General features: G+C 33.7%; 1 protein-coding gene across 1 annotated transcript; it reads left to right on the forward strand.

The window, feature by feature from the left end:
• Positions 1 to 403: 403 nt before the first annotated feature.
• Positions 404 to 11,782, forward strand: LOC106787234. Its single transcript, XM_014749430.1, has 7 exons — positions 404 to 430; positions 3,421 to 3,436; positions 3,687 to 3,802; positions 4,353 to 4,705; positions 8,561 to 8,671; positions 9,992 to 10,294; positions 11,635 to 11,782. The coding sequence occupies exons 1-7, from the start codon at positions 404 to 406 to the stop codon at positions 11,780 to 11,782; spliced, it is 1,074 nt and encodes a 357-aa protein (XP_014604916.1).
• The last annotated feature ends 2,546 nt before the right edge of the window (positions 11,783 to 14,328 follow it).

Below are 14,328 nucleotides of genomic sequence, written 5' to 3' on the forward strand. Positions count from 1 at the left end.
CATGAAAAATAAATAAAATCGTTTGATTTTATTAGTTAATTCTGTGATTTTTCCTATTAAAATTGAAAGAATTCGAAAAATGTTAACATCGGCCAAGAGCGAACGAGATTGGACCAGGTCCAATGATGTAAACTATGTTTATACATAAGTTTAGGTATTTTCGCGTGAGTAAATCCGTAACACCTAATGTATACCGGTAGACACGGATACACGTGTACAACGATAAACTTTAATCGTATTAACATCGTTGAGGTGATTAACACCCGAAAGGCTACCGGTGCTTCGACCCAACGCGTTCCTCGAGTTTACGTTAATCGCTTGTTAAATATATATCCGAGGGAAGAAGAAGAAAAAAAAAGAAGAAAAAAAAGAAAAACGATAACGAACGAACGGTTGCGTGGCAATGTTCGAAAAACCATATCACCCAGAAGTACTTGTTCTTCCTTGAAAGCAGAAAGCTTTTCCTAATCGTTCTCTGTCTTCGAGAAATTAATACAAGTGAGTACGATAAAAAAAGAGAAATAATAGAGAAATAATTTTATATGAAAAGAAAGTGATTGTTTTAAATAATTACATGTACTATAGATGGGGGTCCGGGGTATATGTAAAATAAGAAATTTCTATTTATCGCGTCGTTAAAGTTCGATCGGAAAAAAGAACTGGTGAATTTTGTTGATTCTGCTCTTTAATTAAACGGAAATCCAAAGTATTTAATCGTTCCAATTCCGCAAACTCGTTTGTTACTAGCAGCGAACTTTTCTTCGGTTGGCTCCGTTCTCCTTCGTCTGGAATGCGGCCGGAATGCGAGACAATGAAAAATGTAAAGGGGACTGTTGGAAGAAAAGAAAAAGAAAAAGATAAAAACAAAAGGAAAAAGAAAAAAAAAAAAAAGAAAATGATACGGTTCTCGTTAAACTGTAGGGACGTATTCTCACCTAGAAGAATTTTTTCGACGAAAGGAATTTTCCCATCATCGATATTTGCTATCCCCAGCAGTTGAAAGAGGAGCCTCTTTCATCGAAATAACACACACCTGTGGTGACAAGTAGAAAATTCAAAAAAGATTTGCGAACTGTACGAAAGAATAATTATTTATTAATCGATATACCGGGCGACTCAAAAATTGATCTTACGTTTGCAACGTTTATTATAATAAAACTTTGTCGTTGAATTGTGTGAATTATTCAAATGTACCTAAATTATATTAATCAACGTCGAATATTCGATTTCTTAAACATTTGAAATCGTTAAATATTATTTTGAACAACAATAACGACTCGTGTTTCGTACGAGAATAAAAAGAATATCTTGGATCGAAAACAAAGTCTTCCCGCATAGCAATATTTTGGAAGGGATGTCGTCTCCTTAGAGAGAAAAATATTCGAGAGACCTCGATCAAGTTTTGTAGTATTTACCAATACCAATATCTATCGATCATTTTCTCTCTTCTTCGAGGTTTTTCCACCCCGAGAGCTAACAACTTCCTGTTTCCTAAAGAGCTTTGCAGAAGAGAATCTTGAGATATTTCTAGTAGAAATGAGAAATCGATCTTTCGACAACAATTCAAGGTGAAAAGTTTTCGTCCACGTTTGGGGGTACTTCGAATGCCCTCCAAACTCTAACAGTTTGCTTTTTTTTTCCTTTCGTTATCTTTATTTATTTCTTTATCTTTTTGATTTGCAAACAATTTTCTCAACACCATATAACCACGAATCTTCAATCGTTTGTGTATTTTTTTCTTTTTTCCATTTTTTCATTTCTTATGGAAGTAATCAAAGTAGGAGTGATTTACAAAGTGAATAGTATATTTTATTTCTCGAGGAAGGAGAAGAAAAAAAAAAGAAATAAATTCCCTCCACCTTCTTCTCATTCTTCTCTAAGTAATTTCAAACAACGATCGAGATAAAAGATTTCTATTTTCATCTTATAGAAGGCAATCGGAGGAAAAAACTTCTCCCCTTTCGTGTACCCTAGGCGTCATTTTCGTTGAAATATATTCCTGACTATACTGCCTGCGTTAACGACTAACATAAGAAGAAGTACTATGAATTATATTAGTATACGCGAATGAATTATATTATATCGAGGTTTGTCGTGGAACGTTACACATTTCATTTCCCATTTATTATTACCAAATTTTGTCGAATACTATTCGTTAGAAATAAAACTAAAAAGAAAAAAAAAGGAGTGAAAAGTAGAGGAATAAAAAGAAAGGGAGGAAAAAAAAATACGAAAAGAAAAATCTGATTAGGAAGATAAAACGGGTAGATCGTAAAAGTCAGAGAGGAGAGAAACTAAGAAGGGTGGAAAGAAGAAGAATCGCGAAAGGGGCTTGTGGAGTTAGGGGTTGGGTTTGGTTAGATTGGTGAGTAGTGGTAGAAAATCCGGAAGTGGAGATATTCGTACACGCGTATTGGTGAAATACTCGTGTCTATTCAAACGAAGAAGGAATGTGACAATATCCTTTTTTTCTCACGGTGCGGTAGAATAGAACGGTGAAATACGCGGGGGAAACGAATTTCTTCCAATTGGAATTACGAAGAAGAAAAAAAAACAAGAAGATAAAGAGGCGGATAAGCAAATATCGGAATGAACAAGGAAAGCTTCGGAAACGGGGGTGAAAAAAGTTGAAACGGAAAATTTGTAGTATCCCTGATGTTTTTTTTTTTTTTGCCCACACAAATCTACATTTAAACGATTATTTTACGTACGATTAGGATAAAAGTTAAACAAAAATAGTATTTGATTTTATACTAAACATTATCCTTATGCAGATATTCACGTTTGTAACATTCGCGTATTCCACTTTATATAAGTAACCATCCTTTCCTTGAAATTCACAAAATTGGGGGAAAAGGGTGTGTGGGTTACCCTATTTTAAGCTCAAGGACTCGGTTAAAGTCAACCATTTTCCCTCGCTAACTCTTCCACGAATTCTAAAAATTGCTAATCGAGCTGTCACTCGCTTAGAAGTTACCCATCGTTTTCGGTAAAGCTCATTTACATTTCCTTCTACGTTAGATAGATCGAAATGTCTTCGCGTATGTGTATGTGTATGAGTATATCCATACGGATGAGAAAGTGAAAGAGAATGTAAAGAGGATTTCACGTCGTTTACGTATCAGCACCTCAAGCAATGTCGTTCGTTATGATTATTTCGTCGATTTTCTCGCGACATTCCAATCTCTCCTTCCACTCTCGCATACTCTCTCAAACGTTGCATCTACCAAATATATATATATATATACATATATACATATATATAAATTCCAATCGAACTTACGAAATACTTTCCCAAAGATTTTTCACTACGAATTTTCCTAACCAAACGCACACGATTTTAGATAAGAAAATTATTATTTAATATCATATGAAAAATGTGTGATAATCATTCTTAATTAATTATTATTTAAAAATAAGAATAAATTGTGTTGTTGCCCTATTATCCTAATATAAATCAAAGCTCTCTCGTCCGTCGGGATTCAACAAAGGTATCGATAATCGAAAAAGTTTAGGAACCACTGATATATAGATAAATAAAATGCTAGATATATCGGATTACAGGTAATCGATAAGTTTAAGTATACGGTAGAAAGATATGAATGAATGAAAGTAAGTCCCTTCTTCTTTAGTTGAATGTATATTTCATTTTAAAGATATGGATCGTTTTGTCGGCCGTTGGATGCTTATTCTGACGATACTTTGCGGTCTGGTGTATGAGCACAAAGCGGACAGTGATCGTGATAGTCCGCACTCGAGACGGAAACGTTACGTCGTCTTTCCGGAAGGTTCGAGTTTTTCCGTGAGTATCAAGAGGCACGTACTACATTCTTCTTTACAAACCTACCGGATCTACCAAAACCCACGAGACGTTGGAATATTAAGAAAGGATGAAATGTATACACGGACACATTTACTTTCAGACACGCATGCATACAGACACACACACACACACATATACATACATGTATATTCTTTATTCCTTTACTTTTTTTTTGCTTCTTCTTCTTCTTATATCCAACAAATCCTAACGTTCTATTTTATTTATTCTTTCATTTTATTTCAAGAGGACCAACTGAGAAAGAAATTGTCTGGTAAATCTTTTGTTAAATTGAAAAAAAAAAAAGTAAAAGAAAAGAAAAAAAAAAAAAAGAGAAAAAATAAAGTTGGGATTTAAAAAGAAAAAAAAAAAAAACGGGATCTCACAATTGTAGGTTATTATAAATTAAATTAAATTAAATTGAACAATGTTTTATTACTGTTTTCCATTTAGTTTTCCAATAACAGAAAAATAAAAGGAAATATAATGTTTTCTATATATTGCATTATTTTTGTCTGTCTTTTTTGTTCAGATTGCATTATGCATGACGGTACACACACTAACCCCAGACAACATCTTCACGGAGGGAGTAAATTGGGGTATCTCTTATGATCTACCGAACGAGAGCAAACCAGCACTCGAACCATTTCTTCAACTCAGAAACGATAGAGTCAAGATCGCCAACAAATACGGATCACTCAAGAACGGCTTACAATCGGGGAATAAGAATGCTTTTGAATATACTGGTTGGAACGTGCCTGGCAAGTATGTACAATTTTCGTCGTCGTCTGGAAAGAAGAGGAAGGGTTACAAAGCCGATTATTATTATCTACAAAGAAGACATCGTCGAGATCTTTACAATAAACTCGAGGTCATCATGAATTCGTGAGTCTCTTTCTCAAATTTTCATTATTTATTGTGTCTTTTGACTTGTCTAACAATTAATGCCATTAATAATCCATTATTTTTACTGTTATCTTAAATGTTTTTAATATTAGAATCATCTTAATACCCATGAAAGTAAGAATAATACGAAGTACATTTGTTTAAATATGACATATCTAATAATATGCAGATATTTTATTAGATAAAAATCTTCAACTGAAATTAATCATTGGTCAGAATCTAACTTAGTTATTACTTCGAATTCGAAATTATTTTTTATTTATTTATTTATTTACGGGATGAATCCATGTTTACATAAATTTAACAAAAAAGATCAAGTAAAAAAGGCAAATAATAGATATCATATATATAAATAATGATTAATAAAATTAATACGTTAATAAATTCTTAATTAGTAAATCCCTAATTATTAAAAATAATAAATACTAAATAATATATATATATATATAATAAATAATAAAAATAATAAACAATAAATAATTAAAACAGCTGTTGAATATGCTGTAATGCGACCTACAACTAACAACAAGAAGTTTATAATTAATCGTGCATTCTTCCAGTAAGAAAAATAAAAATAATAAATTTGTAGAAAAAAAAAAATAGAAACGATCGAAATATTTTTCTATTTTAGTTAGTTTATTTAGTATATATTAGTTTAGCAAGGATAAATTTTCGTAAAGTGTAGCACAGATGAGGCGACAAGCTCGATAATAAAATGTTACGGCGACGTTTAGTGGTTTCGAGCCGATCGAGGCTCGTTTCTCTTTACGAAGAATCGGCCCCATCGACCTGTCTCCGTTCTTTTTATCGTCAATGTCCTACGTACCTTCCTTTCGATCGAGTTACCTAATGCAAAGACCCGATATACAGTGTATATAGCTGTATATATATATATATAGAGAGAGAGGGAGAAAGAGAATACATATTTTATCTTATCCTTGTTTCTCGCTAAAAACTTCCATTTTAGGTCATAAAAATCTTTCATAAGATTTCATCTTGTTAACGACATTTCAAAATAAAAATATTACCTGAATTTTATTCTTATGTAAAATAGTGAAAGTGTTCTTTAATAAATCTATAAAATAAAACGAGAAAAATACACAAAGCAAAATCCATTTTGTTTCATCTTATTTTACAAAAGTTCTTATCACAAATTTATTAATTTAATATGATGTAATACCGTATGAGTATATATGCACGCATTTACAAATTATAAATTAAACAGTTTGGACGGGAAAAAGTTATACGGTAGAGTTATAAAACTACGTTAGATATTTGAATATGAACTATGCTAAAGTATTTAAACAGTGTTAATTTGTATAAAACATCAAATAAAATGAAATAAAAATAAACACACAAATTCGATTGATATGAAATTCCTACGTACATTTACATTACATTCATAACATTACGCTTTATTATTCAAAACTGATTTGATATTCCTCCAAACATTTAAATTACATTCATAACAGATGATTAACTTTCATTTTATTGTTTAATGTATCAATTACTATCGAATCCTCATCAATATCTCAATTGTTAAATGTAGAAAATACGTTTACAGATATCTACGCGTGATTTAATTTTGAATTAAATTACCTCATAAATTTCTTGTTAATAAAATTTAACGTGAAAAGAGAATTTTACGAATCGGTTGCAATTTTAATTGAAAAAAAAATCATTATTCAACGATGTACTTCTCGTTAGAAACTGAATCATCATTAGATAATAAAAACGAACAAGTATTTATCTTTTATAATGAAAATCGAAAGTAACAATTTTACGCATCATTCCTCGTATCAATTTACAAATTTTCTCTATCTTACCTCTCATCGTATGAATAGTACACAACCGAATAGTAAATGAGATGATAAAAGTATAGAGAGGAAATAAAGTTTATCATGAGATTCAAGGGCTCTTCTACGGGTCATTCATCCGTAACTTCAAAGGAAAAATAATCGAATGTTTGAGATTAGGTTATGGTATGATATTGGTAAATGACAGTTATAAATTTGATTATAAGCGAATGAATGTGGAAAATGAAATAGGAAAGGAAAAAGAAGAAGAAGAAAGAAAAAGAGGAGAAACAAAGAAAGGGATAAAAAGAAAAAAGAAAAGAAAGAAAGTGCATCTTCGTAACCATTCGGTTGAAAAACGGATAAATGGTCTGGTATGCTCGTTCAGAAACGAACAACCATGGTAGAAGCGTTGAGAGAATTTCTACTCGCGGCTGCCGAGGCGCCACCCTCTGATTCATGCCACCCTTAAGCCGTTCTACGATCACCGGTGACCACCCACGAACACTATCAGAGACACGAAAACCCTCTGTAAGCCATCTTGTAAACCGTTCTCGTCCACGCAAGAGTCATTCAAGCTTTCCCAAGCCTTCGACAAGCACGACCCGTCTTTATATAACTTTCACGTTTAAGGCTTGGACCGTATTTCTTTTTCTTTTCCCTACATTTGACTTTCCTGACCAGATGGTAAGAGTATCGAACATCTCTTATATTATATATATATATATAATAATAATTTAAATTAATTTTCTCTAAGATTACACTGTAAATGTAATTTTAATTACGTGGAATAACTATAGCAAAGTAGATAACTGCATCGGAATAGTTAAAAGGTTAAAGGATGATCCAGCATCTGCGAATAACGTTTTAAAGTCACCCTCCTAGTTTTCGCTAACCACGCCCTAAAATTGAAGCCCTTTGTCGAGGGTCTCGATTCGGCCCCGCTATTTGATAACGTAATCGTTCGAAATATTCGCATATAAAAAGACGTTTTAACGTTTTAAAAGGTATATAAATCATTATGAGAAATTCGTATTTATTAAACGTGATTATTCGCGTTCATTGACTTAATTATAACTGTAGTTGGTTTCAACTATACGTTTGATTATAGTATGTGCATTTTTTGTTGTTTATGTTCTTTCTAGTCCTATGCGTGCATATTTGATTTTACAATTAAACGAAAATCTAACTGAAAGATCGTTAATCAATAGAAAATGTAGGGAATCCTGGTATCAAGTCGTAACGTCCAAACTCGTACAAAATGGCACACAAGCAACCAACGCGAATTTTCTTCCTCTGTGTGAACAAGAGTAGAGGAAGAGTAGAGGAAGAGTAGAGGAAGAGTAGATCCACGTCGCATCGGCCGTTGCAACATCCAATATTGCAGCCGAATCGAATGTCGAAGCATCGTGACGCGACGTCGGGTTATATATCGTCTGGCATAAACCACCTCTCGCAGTTAGCTAGCTTTCCCTCTATGGGGAAAGAGAAGGACGAAGTACGAATGAGAAAGAAAGAAAGAGAAAGGAGAAATAGATAGATAGATAGATAGAGAGAGAGAGAGGGAGAGAGGGAGAGAGAGAGAGAGAGAAAGAGAAGGAGGAGTACATAGAAGCCACAAAACGGGAAATATTCACGTTCGATCGGTTTCGGACGATAGTAGTCGTATTAGAAACTGCCGACGAACGACTAAAATTCACCAAATGTCCATAAAATCCAATAAATATTTAATAGTATAGTAATGTAGCAAAATTTAACGCAATATAGAAACAGAGAGAAAGGGAGAAAGAGAAATAGTGATAGTTAAATAGAGTGCATTAAATATATAATGTTTCAACGTTTAATACTTTTGATATAAACATGATCCTCATTTTCCGACCACTGTTTGTTATCTCGATTATGAACTGAAAAGCTGCAATATTGATTCGATGAATAAATATATTTGCTAAATAGAAAATAATAAGAAAACTTAGCATTACTAGTAGCATTATTGGTACCCTACTGGTATTAACTAAAGCAATCGTTTTTATCCTTTCAGAATGGGTTTCGACGGTAGATCCTGCGTTCTTCGTGCTCTTTGCGAGGCCTCTCAACGACTAATGCCAAAGGGAAACACTCTGGTGGAAGAAATGATGAGGATATCCTTCTCGTAAGATTCATTCTGGATAAGTTAGAAAAGTAAAAGAAAAAGAAATGTTGAAACTATTTTCAACGTAGCAGCGCTGGTGGGGGTTTAAGTGGAATCCATATAACTTCAAAAACATTTGAACAAATGCTCTCCTCCTTTTTTTTTCTTCCTTTTTCTTTGTTACTTTCTTTCGGTGTCTTCTTATATTACCTCTCTACTCTTATTTCTATTTGATCCTAATAGTAAATTAAAGGATCGATCGGATTTGAAAAATAATCTGATTTATGATAAAAGGGATGGGAAGATCAACCGTTCGACTCCTTCAAAAGCATCGGTTTAAGCAAATAACGTTATAACGATTCCCTTTTCCCCGTTCGAAGTTTGTTTTCCTTCTCAATTCGATCCTCCGAGAGATTCATTACTTTATAACGCGATCCAGCGCGTTCCTTCTCCGATTCCGGTTTAACGCTCCGATTGGTCCCTTCTTTTAAGTTTCTCTATCGACCGTTCGTTCCACCGTTCGTTCCACCGTTCTGTTCCATCGTTCTGTTCCATCGGGGATATTTAACTCGTGAAATCGAACTAAAATATATACCTTATCCTATTAAATTATTCCGATACCTTATATCGTATGTCCTGACTAAAGAAAAATATATTATTATTCTAAAGCAAATCGTACCCCAAGAGAAATTGAATATCCTTCCTAATGCGTATTTTAAATCAAATTATTTACAACAATAATCAGACATTCATGATTAACCGTAATTGGGTTAACCGATGAAACAACGAAAGCTTGAATAGATCTATAAACAACAAATTCTTTTCAAGGATTATGTTCAATCCTTTATGATCTAACTTCTTTTTCCTCTATAAAAAAGAAATATAGCGCAAGATATTAAGAAGCGCATAATATAAACAAACTAATTCAAATTGACTATTATTGATAACTTTGAAAGCACGATAGGATATTTGCACTTAAATATATTAATAATTATTAATAAATAATTATTTGAGTTGTACGTACACACATATGCGTTTCTCCACATGAATACAAACAATGCAATGTCGGTTTGCGTATCAAATAATTGTTTCGAGTTACCTCGCATCGAAATTATGCACGACAAAATAAAACTTCTGATTGGTTTCATTTAATAATTTATTATTAACTATGTGCTTAGAGTATAATCAATTAACAAAACTCACACACTAGCAATAAAGTATTCCGCCTGAACCATTTCATGATCGCGGGTGACTGTGATGTAGGAAAATTTGTAAAAAAACAAAAAGATAATAAAAAAAAAAGGTTTAGAATAGGCGTTTTTATATTGCATTTGTTTACAGATTACCTCTTAAAAAGGTGCTCTCGTTCGAACCAGAGGAACATCGCACGTACACCAATGCCCATAAAGCCGGTCACGAGGGCGAAGACTGCGTTGCCATGTTCCCTGGATGCAGTTTCTCTCTCATCGACATGGCCCTAGGGAAATATAACGCACCGTCTACCGACTATTCCGACGTTACTAGCTTCTACCACCCACCGCATCCGGTAATTCCGGTCGCACCGTCCGGAACTTATGCCACCGATGACGACGACAACGACAACCACGACGACGTTCAAGAGAATTGGACAAGATACAACATGAAGTAAATTTTATCTCATGACAGAACGAACCATTTCTTCTTCCTTTCAAATAATCAGATTCGAAGATTTTATTTTATTCCTTTCTTTTTCTTTTATATCTAAAGACATACTAAAAAAAGATACGTTTTCGAAAATGAATCGGTGGTTTTTTTCCCCTCTTTTTTTTTTCCTTTCAACAATCTTCAAATAATAATGAATTTTGTGGAATAAATTTTCTTAAGCAATGGCAATTTAAAAGCCGGAATTAATTTTCTACCCTCCCGGTAAGTGACACCGGTATCCGTATCTTTTCTTAAATAAGAGGGTTGTCTCCTTCGGAGGGATCCAAAGAAAAGGAAAAAGCAGAAAGTGAGTGGGTTTTTGTGGGGATAGGGGTGAAGATGGGAGGTGGGGGAAATGGAAAGGCAGACTTGGTCCTTGTCGGTGTTCTTACTTCTTTTCACCCTTCTCATTCTCCCGTTTTCTTCCCTTTTTCAGTTTCTACGTTGACTGCGTAACGTCTTACGGTCAACCCGATAAGGGATGAAAAATCACTCGTCTTGATTTTCAACTTTTTCCCTAGCAATGGATATGAAGAGATTCTATATTGAGATCTTTTTCGTGAAACGTCTGTCTGCCGTGTTTGTGCGCGCGTGTGTATGTGCGTTTTATTTTTTCACATAATACGAATAACCATCCGCCTTCTCTCTCTCTCTGTCTCTCTCTCTCTCTCTCTCTCTCTCTCTCTCCTGTGCCATTCCTGTCTCTCGATTTTTTTTTTCTAACTCATTGAATAAAAAAAGAAAAAGGAAGAAAAAATATAAAAACGAACAGACTCGTCGTCGCAGGAGAAAATTGATTTTCGACTTGTTCATTGTTATTTCATGTTTGCCGAGCGTGCTTCTTTTGAAATAGGAACGTGACGATAGACTAACAGCTGAGTCGATGAAAAATCTACCTAGACCGAGATAATTGTCACATTGATTAATGAAGAAACTATAAATCAACGTAATTTAAGGAGAATTTTGTATTCGTATTAAAATCACTCAATTAATAATAATACCAAATTCAATGAATAATAAATAATAGAAAACATGGTCGTACATAGACAAGTGTGTAGGGTTTTTTTTTTAAAAAGATTGTATCTCTCCTTTTAATCTCTTAGAATTCATTTTCGCATATCTGTTTACTTGCTGTCAAATTCATACGAAGGAAAAAATAACATCTTTCTTTATTTCTATCTGTCACTGTCTCTCTCTCTCTCTCTCTCTCTCTCTCTCTCTCTCTCTCTCTTTCTCTCTCTTTTAATCTTTTTTCGGAGACGTAGACGCGTGATTTTTTTTCGATGGTGACTAAAATTCAGTAAGAGCCGAACAGATATCGATTCTACGCCGGTGGTGGCACCGCCCCAGTTCGCGGTGCAGGCCGGGCGTGGTGATGGTGCTGCTGGTGGTGGTAATACTGCTGATAGTAGTCTTGCTGCTAGTGGTGGTAGCGTAGACCGCTTATAACAACCCTCTTTTCCATGACACCATCTAATTCCTACACGGTTAACCACAATTCTACTTACTATCCTTGGATTAAAAAGACATAGGCATTACAGAAAGAGGGAGGGGGAGAGAGAGAGAGAAGATTTTAATTGATAATTAACGTATTATTACAGGATATTGTTTTTTATGTACGTCGAATTAAATATCGAAATTTATCTAAATATTCACTTAGGATAAAAAATAAACTCGATCATATATTAACGTTACTTTTTGTATACATCTATAAACTCTACAATGATATAAATAATTAACGTAGGATTAATATATTAAATAAATGCGTATTAATTGGATAATTTAAAAGAGAAACATACATTGCAAGAACATCGACGATCGATCTAACATCTAAATTTATTGTTAGTCCAATATACCAATCTCCTTTATGCGGTTAAAACTTCATCTCTTGAACTTTCTTCCGGATTGAGTCCAGTTACTTTCGCAACTTCTTCGACTAGTGTCCGTCCGTTCGTAAACGCGCTATTCGATGAAAATTCGATGGGAAGTTTCTTAGAGAGGAACACGATGAAGAAAATAAAGGAAAAACCGAGAAAAAGAAGAGAAAAGAAAAACGATTTATCGATCCACCTATCGACAAAGAATGACCACAGTTTGCACCTTCTAAGGGGATAATCTTTTCTTACTAGTTTCCGATTTCTTACGAGATAGTTAACGCTAAGAAAACGTATTATGGTGATTTACGCTAAACTATAAAATCTAAACATTAAGAATAACAAAAAAATATATACAGGATATCTTAATTTTTATCAACAAACTTTGACCACCTATATTTTATAAATAAAAATAATAACAATATGCCATACGAAAAACTTCGGTTATTATTGTCTAGAAAATCTTACGTATTAAATATTACTCTCAACCATGGAATAAATATATTTTTTTGCTTCGAATAATCGTTAAATCAATACTTCTTTTATGTATACTTATTACGTTTCAATACGGCGTTAATGTTCATTCATTTTTATAAGATAATAATCATAATCGTGTTTCTATAAAGAATTTCCAACGAGTAGTCTGATCAAAGTCGAGTTAACTTTAAAAGATGATAAATAAAAGAATGATAGTGTAAAGAAGAAAGGGAGAGAGAGAGAGAGAGAGAGAGAGAGAGAAGGAGGAAAAAACGTCGAAACAAATTCCGTTTCGTTCGATCGAACAGAAGCTTAATTTTTCAAACGTTGGAATTGTCGATAAGAAGTAACCTTGGTATATACTGACGTGTGCAGAGAATCGAAACGGCACGGACGTTCGAGTATAATTCCTAGAGAAAAAGAAAAGAAGAGAATATTTTTCCTCTGTTCCTACGTATCTTCGTTTATTTCGATGTTCGTTTTTTCCTTTCCTTGTTTCTATATTTTCGAGTTTTCTCTACTGCGGTTGTTATATTTTTTTTTCTACTTCTTCTTTTCTTTTTACTTAGGTCAACCTCCTATCGACCGATACTACTGTCGTTATTGCACAGCTTCTTCCAAGGATTTACTGGTAAGAATAAAAAAAGAAAAAGAAAAAGAAAAAATGTAAAGGAAGGAAGAAAGAAAGAAAGGTAAAAAAAAAATATATATATATAAGGAAAAGGGAGAAGGTTTCGTTCTGTTTCGACGAAACTTAAAACGAGCGACGATATCACCTAAGGCAGCAAAAAAAGACATCGGGGCAATCGGAAGGACTCTTTTCTATCTCTCTTCCTCTCTTTCTCTTTCTCTCTTTTTCTTTCTCTCTCTCTCTCTCTCCCTCTCTTACTTTACTTCTTTCGAGAGAAGGCAATACGCGTCTCACGAAATAAAATTAATCGAAAAGAAGCAATTTCTTGGGATAGTACCACTGCAGGTTCTAAAGTCGATACTTTTCGTATCGATAGCTTGGGATTCTTTCTCTGCTTCCTATTGCTAGAGCTACTACATTTTTTCAACAAATTATTCCTTTAATTAAAAATTACAAATATTAAAGTTATATTAATTATGATATTACTTCGCGACAAATTATTCGAGATATTTCGAATAATTACCGAGTAATATGGATAAGCTAAAATTCAACCGCAAACTATGTGAACGAGATGACGTCATCTCGTAGCTTTCACAGGTATAGAAATAATTCAGACATTATATAGTGGCACGCATCAGTCGTTTGTGAATTCTAAGGTAGTTTGCTACATGTGTTGATGATCGTACGCAAGGGTGCAACGGAGTCAACGTTAGTTGCCAGAAAGTGCGTCTCCTATATTATGAAATACGGGATGCGTTCAACGCGTTCTCCCATTTCTGCATATTCAAACAAAAATATTGAGAACAACAAATTTGCCCCAGTCGAAAGATATTATAAATTTGGACAAATTTTTCTTATCATCGTATGTATGATATAAATACAAATTCTGAACAAATTTAAAAGATTCACATTGCATCGGATGAAATCTGAAAGCATGGTATTTCTTGATTTAACGTTCCTGACATTTTCGAACACGTTTGGATCCGTAGCAGATCTTTCAGCAAGAGAGAAAG

The sequence above is a fragment of the Polistes canadensis genome, unplaced genomic scaffold (assembly GCF_001313835.1).
Source record: "Polistes canadensis isolate GaletaPanama2010 unplaced genomic scaffold, ASM131383v1 scaffold_96, whole genome shotgun sequence".
Taxonomy (NCBI): domain Eukaryota; kingdom Metazoa; phylum Arthropoda; class Insecta; order Hymenoptera; family Vespidae; genus Polistes; species Polistes canadensis.

Bases quoted from the DNA above. Each gene is read 5' to 3' on its own strand.
- LOC106787234 (XM_014749430.1), top strand. From the start codon at position 404: ATGTTCGAAAAACCATATCACCCAGAA. The intron at 3,803-4,352 runs GTGAGTATCAAG...TTTTTTGTTCAG, and splicing joins CGGAAGGTTCGAGTTTTTCC to ATTGCATTATGCATGACGGT. The intron at 4,706-8,560 runs GTGAGTCTCTTT...TTATCCTTTCAG, and splicing joins CTCGAGGTCATCATGAATTC to AATGGGTTTCGACGGTAGAT.